Source organism: Punica granatum, chromosome 1 (genome assembly GCF_007655135.1).
Source record: "Punica granatum isolate Tunisia-2019 chromosome 1, ASM765513v2, whole genome shotgun sequence".
Lineage (NCBI taxonomy): Eukaryota > Viridiplantae > Streptophyta > Magnoliopsida > Myrtales > Lythraceae > Punica > Punica granatum.
In genome coordinates, this window is record NC_045127.1 from 27708631 (window position 1) to 27724031 (window position 15401).

A 15401-nucleotide genomic window follows, 5' to 3' on the forward strand; every position below is an offset into this window, starting at 1 on the left:
TTTCAGCCCATATCTGTATCAACAGGCCCAAGCCCAAAGAAGCATGTCTTGATCCATAGATTGAGAATATTATTATCTTAATTAGGTGGTATATTTAATTTAGACAGAAATATATTTAGAATTAGATATTACTTGCAATTTTAGTTTGAGTCAGGAGTTTGAAGTTTCCTGTTTCAGATTATTTCCTTGTTCCATTTTAGGAAAGTAATCTAGAGGAGTATAGATGTCAGTTTCCTATTTTATAGTCAATGGAGGTGTATTCCCTCTATATATAGGCTATTCACCTCATTGTAAGAACTACATACCTCAGAAACACCTATTAATGAATGATACTTTGAGTTTGCCATAAGTCTTTGTTTTCAGCATATCGTTAGGGTTTAGCCGTGTTCTATTCCCTTCGAGTCTAAATTCATATTTAGGCGCGAAAAACCGTGATCCGCGCTGTGTCAAATGACTTGTGATTCCCGACATTTATAATTTTGATTTCTAGCTCTTTATAGTCAGCAAGTCAATATTCCCTATCCTTGAAACCTTCATTGAACGATTCTGGGTTTGATCTCATTCTATTGTTGTTGGGTCTCGCGACAGGTTCATCAAGATTTGCATCATTTAGTATCAATGCTTTGGCTCTAATCCAGGTTTCACATATCCTATGTCGTTTTTTCTGTTATCCATTGTTCTTAGGGTTCGTAAATCGTTGATAGAAGTTGTGATTTTTTGTTGGCTGTTTCCAACTGTCCTGAAGAACCCCAAAGTTTTAGTTTATCTTATTGGAGATCCAAAAAAAAAATTCGTCCAAAAAAAATACATAAAAAAAGGAAAAAAGAAGAAAAAAATTGAAAAAAAAAGAAAGAAAGGAAAGAGCAATTATTTGTGAAATCTTAACTTTTAGGGTGGAAGAAACTTTCTTAGATATCATTGCTAATAAAGTGGAGTAAGGAATTCCAAAAGTTTCCTATTATTTTCTTCCATATGTTATCCCTGTAGTACCTTCCTTTATATATTCTTGTTTATTTTGATGGACCACTGGCATATAAAGTGTAGTTGGGAAATCTAATATTGTTTCCTTTCAATTGAATATTTTCCTATCATATTCCTTTCTTGATCATTCATTCCTTCCATTTTGATATTTTCCATAAATCTCTTGTTTCCTTATTCCCACAAATCTTCCTTGTACATCTCAATTGTTTCGTTAACTTCATCTACCACATTATTTCCTTTCTCATTTAGGTTTGGATCCTAAATTTAATTCAATTTCTGAAATCAATTATTATAAGTGCTTTGGGCTAATCAACTGATTTTACTATTGCGATTGAATTGCTTAGTTTCTTAGGAACATTGAGGAGAAAATCAAGAGAGAAAAAAAAAGACAAGAGTGGTGAGTATATCAGAGGGTAAAAGCCTAAAATTGAGTGAAACACAAGTGTTGAGTGACATTAATTTGAGTGCAAACAAGTGAGCGAGTGGTTGTGAGGTCCATCTCTATTTCTAAAGTTTCACTTGCAAATTTCACCGTGCCACAAGAAAGCAGTGGAAATGATCAGAATAACGAAGGAACTGATTACGACATGATGATCCGAGATATGCAGCAACAATTTGAGCGCATGAATATGATGGTTGATTTGATTTACAATCAGTTGGAAAAGCGAGAAAAGCGAGACAAGCGGATTGAACAATTGCTAGATGGCTATGACGAAACTTCTGGTTCATCCTCTTGTAAATTAACGTGGGGTTCTTCGACGAGGAAGGAAGAGAAAATAGCCTTGAAGCTAATAAAAGAGAAACCCACAACCAAGTTTCAACCCAACGGCAAGGAGAATGGTCATATTGCTTCTCAATTCCTGGACAGCGATGATCGGAACGTGATGCGAACCTCGACAAACCTGTCGCGAGACCCAACAACAATATAATGAGATCAAACTCGGGATCGTCCAATGAAGGTTTCAAGGATAGGAAATATTGACCCGCTAACTATAAAGAGCCAGAAACCAATATTATAATATGAAATATTAACCCGCTAACTATAATGAGCTAGAAACCAATATTATAAATGTCGGAAATCACAAATCATCACACTTGCAATATTGGTGAAGTTGTTGTAGAACAGCTCAGAGAAAACCTCTCTCACAAAGTTGAATGAAAATTGATATATCTTCTCTAGGGATGACATATGCCTATTTATAGAGAGATACTAGCTGATAACCTAATTGGGCTAATAGACTGGACTAAAATAAATCCTAAGTGTAATGAGCCCAAAAATGAAATAGGCCCAAGTAATTGAAAATCACCTAAATTCATCCCTTTGAACTGGGATCATCTTCTAAATAGAATTCTAGGATATGAACGGTCATAGCCTCTTGTTCCACATGCAGCCCGCCCAAGAGCTCAACTTCTCTTCCATGGACATGCAATAACAGCCTTTGCATCGCTGGTTGGATTAGCTTGGCTCGTGCTCTTGTACTTGCTCTAGCTACACATGCTTATCCCAAAGCTTGCCTTCATGTCCGACCCTGTCATCCTGGGATTCTTCATCATGCCCATGCGAAGGGTCCTCTAGCTGGATCATATCATTCCCCCTCTCTTCAAAAAGATTCGTCCTCGAATTTATGACAACTGACTTGATTGGTGACTTTTATGGGGGCATTTGCTCGAGAAAGACATTCTTGAATTCCTCACTTTTCTTGCCAATGGAATGCTTGATTTGAAATTGCTCTTCATCCATTTGGTTAGGTGGAAGCGGCAATAGCGTTGCGTTCCGACCATCGCTGTTCAGGAATTGAGAAGCACTATGACCATTCTCTTTGCCGTTGGGTTGAAACTTGGTTGTGGGTTTCTCTTTTATTGGCTTCAAGGCTATTTTCTTTTCCTTCTTCGTCGAAGAAACCCACGTCAATTTACAAGAGGATGAACCAGAAGCTTCGTCATAGCCATCTAGCAACTGTTCAATCAGCTTGTCTCGCTTTTCCAACCGATCGTAAATCAAATCAACCATCACATTCATGCGCTCAAATTGTTGCTGCATATCTCGGATCATCATGTTGTAATCAGTTCCTCCGTTATTCTTATCATTTCCTCTACTTTCTTGTGGCATGATGAAATCTGCAAGTGAAACTTTAGAAAATAGAGATGGACCTCACAACCACTTGCTCACTTGTTTGCACTCAAATTAATGTCACTCAACACTCATGTTTCACTCAATTCTAGGCTTTTACCCATATACTCACCACTCTTGCCTTTTTTTTCTCTCTAGATTTTCTCCTCAAAGTTCATAAGAGACTAAGCAATTCAATCACAAGAGTAAAATCTGTTAATTAGCCCAAAGCACTTATAATCATTGATTTCAGAAATTGAATCAAATTTAGGATCCAAACCTAAATGAGAAAGGAAATAATGTGGTAGATGAAGTTAACGAAACAACTGAAATGTACAAGGAAGAATTGTGGGAATAAGGAAAAAAGAGATTTATGGAAAGTATCAAAATGGAATGAATGAATGATTTAAGAGACAAGAAAAGAATATGATAGGAAAATATTCAATTGAAAGGAAACAATATTTGATTTCCTAATTGCACTTTATATGCCAGTGGTCCATCAATGTAAACAAGAATATATAAAGGAATGTACTTCAAGGATAATGGTAAATATCGAAGAAAATAACATGAAACTTTTGGAATTCCCTACTTCACTTTATTAGCAGTGATATCTATGGAAGTTTCTTCCACCCCAAAAGTTAAGATTTCAAAAACAATTGCTCTTTCCTTTCTTCTTTTTTTTCTTTCCCTTTTTTTCAAATTTTTTTTCTTCTTTTTTCCTTTTTTTTCTCTGTATAATTTTGTGGACGATTTTTTTTGTTTGGATCTCCAATAAGATAAACTAAAACTTTAGGGTTCTTCAGGACAGTTGGAAACAGTCAACAAAAAATCACAACTTCTATCAACAATTTACGAATCCTAAGAACAATGGATAACAAAAAAAACGAAATAGGATAGGCGAAACCTGGATTGGAGCCAAAGTTCTGATACGAACCTCGACGAACCTGCCGCGAGACCCAACAACAAGAGAATGAGATCAAACCCGAGATCGTCCAATGAAGGTTTCAAGGATAGGAAATATTGACCCGCTGACTATAAAGAGCCAGAAACCAATATTATAATATTGAATATTGACCCGCTAGCTATAATGAGCTAGAAACCAATATTATAACTGTCGAGAATCACAAGTCATCACACTTGTGATGACCCGCTTGCAATATCGGTGAAGTTTCTGGCAAACAGCTTAGAGAAAAACCTCTCTCACAAAGTTGAATGAAAACTTATATATCTTCTCTAGGGAGGACACAGAGGGGCAAAGACTCGATTCTGGTAGTAGTTGATCGCTTCTCTAAGATGGCTCATTTCATTCCATGTCACAAGTCTGATGATGCCTCCCATGTTGTTGATTTGTTCTTTAAAGAAGTGGTGAGGATGCATGGTATTCCTATGAGTATTGTGTATGATCGGGACCCTAAGTTCCTCAGTTACTTTTGGAAGACCTTATGGCGAAGCTTGGCACTAAATTGCTATTCAGCACGGCTTGTCATCCCCAAACTGATGGCCAAACTGAAGTGGTAAATCGTGCTCTCTCCTCTTTACTTTGAGCTGCTGTGAATAAAAACTTGAAGAGTTAGGATACCTGCCTTACCCTGGTCGAAGTGGTTTATGGTTTCAATCCTATCACACCCCTTGATTTGACACCTTTGCCAGCCAATTCTAGAGTGTGTTTGGATGGCAGATCAAAGCTTTGCATGAACAATTGAAGAAGCAGATTGAGAAGAAGAATGCAGCATATACTCAAGGTGTGAACAAAGGAAGTGAGCAAGTTCATTTCAATCGAGGTGATCTTGTTTGGATTTACCTTCGTAAGGAGAGGTTTTCAAGTAAAAGAAAGAGTAAGTTGATGTCGCGGGTTGAGGGTCCATTTCGTGTCAAGGAAAAGGTTAATGACAATGTTTACAAGATAGTTGCCTGATGATTATAGTGTTTCAGCGACCTTCTACGTGAGGGACCTATCTCCGTATTTTGAAGATGAAGAAGATCTGGATTTGAGGGCAAATCCTTCCGAACCGGGAAGGGATGATGTGCCTGAGAATACAGTCCAAGACGAGGTGAGATCTAGTTCAGATCCTATCACGCGTTCCAAGAGTAAGAAGCTTGCTGCAACTCGTCTCGAGCCCATTACTATACTGAAGTGTTTGGAAAATATGACAAGCATCCCAGCCCAAAGTGACGACCCATAATCCAGAAGACTCTAGCTGCCTCAAGAAGATATTATTTCTAAAATATAGTTTCTCTTAATTAGATGTTATTTCTTATATTACCTTGAGTCAGAAGTCTTATGTTTCCTATTTCAGATTATTTCTTTATTCCATTTTAGGAAAGTAATCTGGAGAATATTATATCTCAGTTTCCTAATCTAGAGTCAAGGGATGTGTCTTCCCTCTATATATATATATGCTAGGAGGAGATCTCAAATAGACGAATTTGATGAATATTTGAATGAAATTGCCTAGAGCGTTTCCTCTATTTCCTTGTTCAGTGGTGAAAACCCCGATTCTTATCGTTCATCATTGAGCGTAGCGAATCAACCCAACTTTTCTTACTCGTGGCAAGTCATCTTATCGAGTGAGTTTTGTTAGTTCTACCCTCCACCCTTCTTTCTTACCTAGTTCTGATTCGTGAGCCCATCATTGGCCATTGGTGTTTTGGGGTTTGACGGAGTCGAGTATGCCCCGGAAGGACTTATCTTGACTCGTTTTGGACGTCCGTTATAACTACTCGCCATTTCTGATGGATTTTGAGGATATTCAAATGCCTCTTAAAAATGAACTCAGTCGTATGCTTTGCTTGATAGAGTGCACGAGCCATATCCATTACGTTGTCATCATTCCACTCGCTCCGACAATGATTTATTGCTTCTTGGTGAAATCCCATGAAATTTTGAACGCAGATGTTCATCTTGCCCCATCATTTCTTCATCACTTTTGTTTATCTGGTCCATAGCCTGTTTTCCTTGTGATAGTTGAAGATCTAATCCTAAAACATATCGCCTTTTTGGTCAGTGTTGGTAGCAGAATCTTGCAACGTATTCAACCATACACTAATCATCACGTCATCCTCTTCCCAGGTCCAATGCCGCCTTGGACCGCAACCTACTTCGACTTCCTCACTATTGTTGAGTTTGATAGTATTTAGACCGCCCTCGCTGGAAAATTGATTGAATGATGAAGTTGAGGCCAAATGAGGAGATTGAATAGACGAACCCCCAACGCTTGCCGATCCCGAAGCGGATCCCCCCATAAATTGGGAATATTGAGTGGGAAAGTTTGGATTAGGGGAAAATGAAAAATTATATGGAAAATAAGGGAATTAATAATTTGGGCTCAAGGAGTTTGGATTCGGGAAGTTTGAAGATTGTGGATTTTGAGAATTTGAATCTTGTGAGACGTTAGAATTTTGCACGTAATGATAGAAAGCATTGTGATTGAATTGACTAGGGTCCATTTTTTTCGGGAAGAGAGAGAGGAGGGAGTAATGTGAATTTGGAGTGGAAATTGTGTGGGAAAAAATTTGGGTATGTATTCTATTTATAGGATTTAGAAAATATAAGTAATTAATTTTTTTTAAAAAAGGATGGACAACGAACGACTAATTTAACCGTTGATTGTGAAAGAGTCGTCGCTGATGAGGTCCCCCAACCTGACCCAAGCCAAATCTCCAGATCTTCGAGAGATCTGGAACCAGTCGGGGTGAAGGAGCCCTCACCAGTGACCCCACCCTCGGTCCGAGCTCAAAACTAGTTGGCAAGCTCGATTAGGGTTGGGGCGCCCCTACCCCAGTTATAGCCATTTTTTTTTGTTTTTAAAGAGAGAAAAGAAATAGACATAAGAGGAAGAAGAGGGGAGAGAGAGGGTGACGAGAGTCTGGGCAGAGGAAAGGGCCGACTAGGGGCCCGACGAAAGCCCCGATGAAGGTTTGGAATACAGAGAGAGAAGCAAAGGGGAGAGAGGGATTTTTTTTATTATAATTTCATCTTTTCTATTTTTCTTTATTTTATTTTAGTTAAAATTTAAAATGAATATTTTATTAGGTTGTTTGCCTATGTCTAAGACACGTTAGATGCCACATCAACCAATGCTAACGGCATCGGTGGACAATTGACAATATACAGTTGATTGCAACTAATTAAAAAGTTCTGAACCAAATTGTTAAAAAAAAATTTTGTCCCCAATTATTACATGGCTAAAAGGTTTTAGTAACCGGTGCAATTCACCAGCCTAAAGCAGAGCAATTTTGTTCTACCAAACCTTCTCCGAGCAAATAAAACAACCACCACCTCAAATTTCGACTTACAATGCTCAACCACGATCTCCAAACATTGGATCCCCATTATCCGCAACTTTGTGCAGGGAAAAGAGAGAGAGAGAATTGTTTCATATAATGTTCTCCTCGGGAATTATTCATGATACAGCAAATTGATGCTCCTGCATCGAGAGTGGGATAGCAGGTCTCCAAGTCGTCCCATCGGGACTGTCCATGAGAGCGATCCCTACAGACGCTAAGTCTCTCCTAATCACATCTGATTTTTCATATTCCTTGGCTTTCCTTGCTGAGTTCCTTTCCTCGATTCTCTGCAAGACTTGGTCCTCTGTTAATTTTGCGCGCTTCAGTGCTTTTTCTCTCAGCTGATGCAAAACCTAAGTCAGGAGAAGTGCACTTACAGTTGTCAGAAAAAAGGAGCTAGAGATTAGTAAGATAATACCATAAAAATTAAGCCAAAGCATGTATGCCGGTACATTTCAGTCTTCTATTCTTACTCCATATCAATTATGTATTACATTAAAGGTAATAAATGTACGAGGATATGGCTCTGAACTATTGACTCAAAAGGATCCACGCAAGGCAACTAAAGTTCCGCTTATTTTGCAGATCGCCATTTAAGGGCCAGCCAGAAATGACCTTGGCAGGGCCCTATATGACCACCAGCAGCAAGGGACCTCGCCCCAGGCCCAGATTGATCTGCAATTACACTTAAAGTAAAAATTGTACCAGGCAGGCACGAACCCAGAAGAGACTTATGGAAGTTAAAAGCAGAAGCCATTTTCCGAAAATAACAATATAATCATTCAAGTTCACGGAGAACAATTTCTGTTGACTTTTCAGTATTCTGATGACCAAATGCTGAAAGTCCGACAAAGATTTTCCTGAAAATGGTTTCCTTGAGACAAATGGGCCTTAAAGTCCTGAGGAAAATCTAATACCTTGGAGTAAGAAGTAGGCAGCAATCCTAATACAATGAGAACATTCCTCACGGTCTTTTCTAATGCTGCAAGGGAATCCATCCTATGTGCTTGCTTCTTCCCCTGTATCGCACATGCAAGTCAAGAAACATGTTTGGAGGCAAAAGGTAGAAAAGCACAAAGTTTGTATTCGAATCTTAAAATTATCAAAATGATGACAGATGAAAAGGGAAGTCATGCCTGAACCTTATTACCTTACGAGTGTGCAGCAGATCATTGATGGTCTTCAATGGGTCAGACATTGCTGCCAATACGACTGGAGTGTGAAGATCATCAGACATGAAGACTTGAAATTTGTTCTCAAGCTTACTGATGGAATTCAGAATATCTAGTGGGATTGGGTCTCCAATGACTGGTGAAATGCTCTGACTCAGAACCCTCTCACAGTCATCAAGCGTCTGTTTCCAATTGAGTCTCGTCAAAACAACTAATCCGATGACATCATATTCAAGATATAACTTGTCCTTTCAACAGTCACGAGCCCCACCCTCAAACAGGAGGCAGCACATTTCGGAAGGACAAGATGGAAATGTGACATTATTCCAAAAAGAAGATTAACAAAAGCTACCTTAAAATGCTTTACGTCAAATACTAAAAACAGCTCCCTCAACGTTGGGCTCTCACACTCCCTGCATTTTACTTTGATCTGAGCAAGTTCCTCAACTATCAAAAATAAAAGCTATTCTGTCTGCTAGCAAGTACCTTAGTTGCTAACCAACCCAGCCACAAGAATACCAGTTAAGGACCCTAGATCGAGGTCACCAAGCTTGCAGGCAGTAGCAGTGGTTGGGTTCCTCGATCAAGGATGTTCCGGTGTTGAATCAATCCTCGATGGCACCGATATTTGCAAAAGATTTTCATAGAGGAACAAAACCAAATGTTTTTCAAAGTAGAGGCACTAGATCAGATTAAAGTAGAGACCTAAACCAAAAAGAAGTGCAATATTCAGGGATGTTTTCATGCAATTTGAACAGTTCCTTTTTATGCCTTCATCTTCATCTAAGCGATAGTTGCTAATGTTCAAACCATGATACTTTGGGTTTTGCAAAAGAATTGGAGAACAGTGACTTTGGGGTGGACCAGACGTAGAAACATAAAATCTGAGAAACTTATGAGCTTCTATTGCAGGTAAATGAAAGATTCCAATGGAAACAAACAAATTTTACTGCAAAACCAGTAACTATTACCATGAAGCAGCATACTACATGCAACTTATGAGATATTTGACGGTCCAAGAAGTTTTCACTGCCATACCTGATATATGTAGAAAATACGCTCTGATGCACTCTCAAGCAATACATCAGAGTAATTTATAGGAGATCGATAATGGGTCCCTATCAAGAAGAGTCTCAGAGCCAGTGGGTGGTAAAGTTCAATAACCTACCAAATAGAGAATTAAGCAGAAGAATTTGTTCAACAACAATTGCTATAATCTAAAACACGATTAAACATAATCCCATGGGTCTGGTTTTCCAATACTATTATTTTCACAATCCAGATCACTGAACTCGGTGAAGCCATCAAACCATAGCTTGGCTGGTTCAACTCCAGTCCAGTATTCAAGTTGTTGGCCCATATTAGTAACTAAAAAAAGCACATGCAATTCCATTATATATTATAATTTGTTTCTTACCTGCCGAATTGTAAAGAAGTTTCCAAGGGATTTGGACATTTTCTCCATGTCCACAGTGACAAAACCATTGTGGACCCAATAGCCTACATCACTTCTGTTACAAGCAGCACAGCTTTGAGCGATTTCATTCTCATGGTGTGGGAAGATGAGATCCATTCCTCCACCATGAATGTCGAAGGAGTGTCCGAGATAAACAGCACTCATGGCACTGCACTCGATGTGCCACCCAGGCCTTCCTGGGCCCCACGGGCTCTCCCATGAAGGCTCGCCCTTTTTTGCAGACTGCATTATGGCTAAACACCCTGTAACTTTTGCTTTTCAACCCTTAACCAATATCATGGGTCCGATGATTCAAACGAAGGTAAAAAGTCTTTTGAAGTAGAGGAACAAAAAATACTGAAGAATCACTTCTTGGAAACATTAAATGTTGAAGATTAACCAAACAAGACGGATTGCTATTCACATCCCTTGTCAAACTTAATCATTTTTTCTTTTTTTTTTTTGGGTAGTGAAATTTAAGAATAAGAATCTCCGACTTTATTAGATAATATATAAATCCTCAATGCTTCTTATGCTCAGAAAACATATACTTATCTTTTAAAATAAATGCATTATGAATGTTCAGAATTGAGACATGCTCATGTCAATAAAGGCGCAATCATGCATTTTCTCGCACCTTCCAAAGAGCGAAATCGGCCGGATTTTTCTTCCTTGGGTCCACTGCAACTCGCTCACCAGCTCGATTATCTTCTGGGCTCCGCCCAGATAATCGTCCATAATCTGGAAACTTGTCTACTGAAAAGTAAACATCTCCATCAATTTGGTATGCACACCCATTGTCCAGAATCTGTTAAAAGAGAACGAACAACAGAACCAAAGTTCAAATCACTAAGCACTTGTGATGCATGCAGACTATGAAAATGGTGAATTTAGATAACCTTATTAAACATCAGCAGCATAAGTGCATGCAGACTTATATGAGGCACACATTAAACATAGTTATATAAACTGGGATATTCTCATGGGTATACTCATGAACACGCTGGGATGTATTTTTATTTTTATTTTTTAGTTTTTTCTTTTATAATTGCTTCCGCTGCAATTACAATATTCTTGTTTGCTGAGTGGATGAACCACGGTAATGTGTCTGATGGTTCAAGTCCTTCAAGCCCTTAAACTAGTGTTCATGGTACTTTTGTTTTGTCCAAGGCAAGGTTATCAAACTCGAGGGTCTATGTAGACTCATTATGTTTTATATATGTTACATCTTACAATATTAAATGTAGAATCCTAAAAAAGAAGGGAAAAAAGAATATGTAGACAACAAAAAGCAATTTGCACGGAAAAGAGGTATAAAGGAGAAAAGAATTTCGTTTCACTCATTTGTCCCAATCAGACCAAGCGAAGAGGAGAAGGACGCTGAAACAGCTATAAAATGGTCCAGCCATGCAGCAGAACCAGCACGTTGGGCCTGGCACAACATTCAAGCGTGGGCCCATAATATAAGCAAAATTTTGAATGAACAAGTTAACACGTGAATGAGCCGAGTTTAACGAGTCCATAAATAGCACCGTTCTCTGTTCCGGGTTTGGCTTTTTCGAGAAGCCACAGTTCTAGCGATCGCCTTTACGAAATAACCCCTCTACTTCTTCGTTCACCTATGAGAAGAAGGTATGGTCAAAGCCTTCCTGCTATTCTATATTTCCTTAGCTAGTTTACTCCAAATTTCGAGTTTGTCACGAGTTCACTCGCTCCCTAGTGATGAATACTTCGGACGAGTCTACAAGTTAACTTGCGAGTTTGACAAACGTGGTCGAAGGAAAGCTTTCCGGAGTTGTGAGCTTTCCATCATTCTCAGAAAACACAAAATGACTTCAATCGCACATGACCTTTTTTTCTTGCCATTATGAACATGATAAATTGGATTTGTTTTATAAAAGTTAAATCAGTAAAGAACCCATACATGAACGAACATAAAACTTAAACTGAGTTTTCAGAACTAAGCATCACAAGTTGAACGTGTGAACAGAAATGTTTTGTCCATTGATAGAAGGGTAATTTGAGCATGGCCTTTTTGACTGTATAGTTTACTGCGATTGTATTGCGAGTAAGACATACTTCCACATCAATAAACTTTTTCTATCTTTTTTATCAACAAGAAAATAAGCCTTGGACAATTATACAGCACATAAGTGTCACAACAGAGAATTTATCGCGTTCCAACGAAACAAGCAGCAAAGAGCACAACTTTATCCTAGAGTAAATACAGTTGAATGGCAAATTACCTGCTTGATCATGTCAATAATCTGAGGCATGTGCTCTGAAACCCGTGGCTCAACCGAAGGTGGCAAGCAATTAAGCTGTACCATGTCCACCTTAAATTCTTCACAGTATCGGCGGCTCAAAGTAATAGGATCCTCCCCAAGGTCGGTTGCTCGGGTGATAATCTACAGAAGTTGAAAAGTGCATGCTCAGCTTCCTGTCATTCCAAAATATCAAAAGCAATTGATGTTTGGCATGGAATTGAGTTCTCACAGCAGAAAATCGTATCAAATCTCATTCACGATATAAAACACCAGAAGAGGTAATAAAAAATTTTATAGCTTTCAAAGTTCTATAATAGTAGGTCACTTTGGAGTATCTTCATCTATATAGATATAAGTAAGAAGACAAGGTTTTACACAAAAAAGTGGTGACTAGCTGTCAAATTCAAGGGAACTTAACTGACCTTGTCATCAACATCAGTGAAATTACGGACATAGCAAACTTCATACTCCAAATAATTAAGATATCTGCCTAATCACCACATAGAAACAAACATGAAACAAGAATTAGTAATATAATTTGCGAATTGAGGCATGAAAGGTAATGTAAGAATTCTAAGTTCTTTCGCTTGCCATGGGAAAGGATTAGAAAAATGGACTCATATTCGAATCTAAACCCAGAAAACCGCTCTAATTCCTACAATCAAATTCTAACATTGTCAATGTAATAAGTTACATCTAACTATTACAATCAGAAGGCCGTCTCAACAACAGTATTACCTCATCTCCTGTTTAAACCATTTTAAACTCAATCAACACCCGTCGGTATATTTAAGGAAATAAGATCCAATTATCAATGGTAAAATTTCATCCAAAAACTTATCCTGTACACATTTTCTGCCTCCTCGTCCGGTCCAAAATACGGAAATACAGCGAGTTAAACGATCCTTACGATTAATCCTTTGCTTGGATCGAGCATTTAGACTAAGCTAATAATCCCCATGGCGAATGAACAAGAACGAACAGACCTGTAAAGCACATCGAAGGTGACATATACGCGAGCATGGCCAATGTGGCTCAGGTCGTAGGGGGTGACGCCGCAGACGTACATCCCGACTCTGCCCTCCAACTTGGGCCTGAAGAGCTCCTTCTTCTTAACCATAGTGTTGTACAACCACAACTCCTTGGACGGCGGGGGCGGCAGCGTCGGACGTGCCTCTCCTTGTCCGGGGCTGCACCTGACCACAGACTGAGACAACCTCGTGAGGGAATGTCTGAAGCCAAGCAAGTGCCCCTTTTTGCGGCTGAGAGGGGGGAGAGAGAGATGGGTTTGAAAGCGAAGCCCCGTGAGAGGAAAGATTAGGGGTGCGGGGAAGAAGAGGGGCTTGTAGGAGCAGCGGCAGCAGCATCGGACGAATGCGCCCATCTCCGCTTCCGAAGAGGACTCTCTGGTGCACGTACCGTAGTGGGTGGTTTCAGCAACTACGGGATTTTGTGAATGGAAGAGGCAGAGCCAGAGGTATTATCTAAATCCGATCCGCAAACAATTCGGGGATATATATTAGCTACGGATCGATCTGCACTGAGGGTTTTTTTCTTTTTCTTTTTCTATGGTAGGCTATCTAGCTTTCGCCTCACTAGCCTGACCGTACGCAGGCCCCGAACGCACGGAGCAGGGTATAATCCCTATGGGTTTTCTTTTCTTTTCTTTTTCATTTTTTTTGAAAGTTTCAGTTTAGCCAAAGGAAAGCGCGACGTGATGTGCTTTAAATTGCAGGCCAACATGTATTTGAATTTTCGAGACGAGATACATTTTAGAAGACTCTTAAACAAGAATTTAGATTAATTACATATTAAGTTTCCTATATTGCTATAATATAGTTTCTCTTAATTAGATATTATTTTCATTATTAGCTTCATTCGGTAGTCTTAAATTTCATATTTCAGATTGTTTCCTTATTCTATTTTAGAAAAGTAATCTAAAAAATATCATATGTCACTTTCCTAATCTTGAATTAAGGGAAGTGTCTTCCCTATATATATATATATATATATACTAGGAGGAATCTGAAAAATACGACTTTGATTAATATTTTGAATGAAATTGCCAATAGCGTTTCCTTTATTTTCTTATCTAAACAAGTCACTTGTTTAGTGGCGAAAACCCTGATTTTTATCATTCATCCTTGAGCGTGGCGAATCAACCCGACTTTTCTTACTCGTTGCGAGTTATCTTATCGAGTAAGTTTTGTTGGTTCTACCCTCCACCCTTCTTTTTTACCTAGTTCTGGTTTGTGAGCCTATCATTTGGTATCAGAGCCAGGTTCTATTCTTGTTGGCCGATTGAAACACGTGAGGGAGTGTAGTGTTTAGTGATTAATCACTATGAGAAACGCAATGAATGAGGAAAACGTCCATGAGGTTCCGAGGGGACTCACACTTGACCAAGCCCAGTTCCTTAGGTTCCAGCAGAGGCAAGACGAGCTTTCTACACGGCTCGATTAACTGACCCACGTTGTTGAGCGAATGGCCTTGGCAAGTGATACTCCACCATGTGCACGTCGAGTTCCTAGACGGAATGTTCAAGTGGAAGATGAACTTCCTGAAGAAGAAGAGCAGCCAGTTCCACCACGAGAGCAAAGGGGCGTCAGTAACGACCTCAAACTGAAGATTCCGCAATTCAAAGGCACGAGTTCCCCTGAAAAGTACCTCGAGTTCGTCCAGCGCGTCGATAAGGTGTTCGAATACTATGAGTACTCCGAAGCCCAAAAGGCTCAGCTTGTTGCCCTCGAGTTCACCGATTATGCGAATCTGTGGTGGGAAAACATAAAAGCACAACGAAGGAGAGATGGCGAGAATGAGATTCGTAGTTGATGGGAGATGAAAAGACTTATGCGTAGAAGATTTGTGCTTGAGTACTACAAGCAACAGCTTTATCTTCAATTGCAAAGTATTAGACAGTGTGGTATGTCTGTAGAAGATTATGTTAAGGAATTCAAGCTGCTGACCATGGGATGTGAACTGCGTGAGTCTCAAGAGACTACCATTGCGCGTTTCTTTGGAGGTTTGAACAAGGAGATTGTGGATATGATCGAACGACAGCCTTTTGTGTCCCTAGAGGATGTGATAAAGCTAGCCATTAAGGTACGAGGGCAGCGAAAACATGGCCA

At 39.3% G+C, this 15401-nt stretch overlaps 1 protein-coding gene across 6 annotated transcripts; it reads right to left on the reverse strand.

The window, feature by feature from the left end:
• Positions 1–7205: 7205 nt before the first annotated feature.
• LOC116213157 (cysteine--tRNA ligase, chloroplastic/mitochondrial) lies at positions 7206–13869 on the reverse strand. Of its 6 annotated transcripts, none has more exons than XM_031548002.1 (9): positions 13260–13869; positions 12696–12759; positions 12253–12414; positions 10644–10814; positions 9968–10249; positions 9589–9714; positions 8529–8732; positions 8296–8397; positions 7206–7731 (listed from the first exon to the last, which is right to left on the reverse strand). In XM_031548002.1, the coding sequence occupies exons 1-9, from the start codon at positions 13655–13657 to the stop codon at positions 7495–7497; spliced, it is 1746 nt and encodes a 581-aa protein (XP_031403862.1). In that variant the 5' UTR covers positions 13658–13869; the 3' UTR covers positions 7206–7494. The 6 variants fall into 6 exon arrangements, with proteins under 6 accessions (XP_031403862.1, XP_031403877.1, XP_031403870.1 ...); XM_031548017.1 differs by having other exon boundaries at positions 12253–12446; positions 12696–12763; XM_031548010.1 differs by having other exon boundaries at positions 12696–12763; positions 13260–13397.
• Between the last annotated feature and the right edge of the window lie 1532 nt (positions 13870–15401).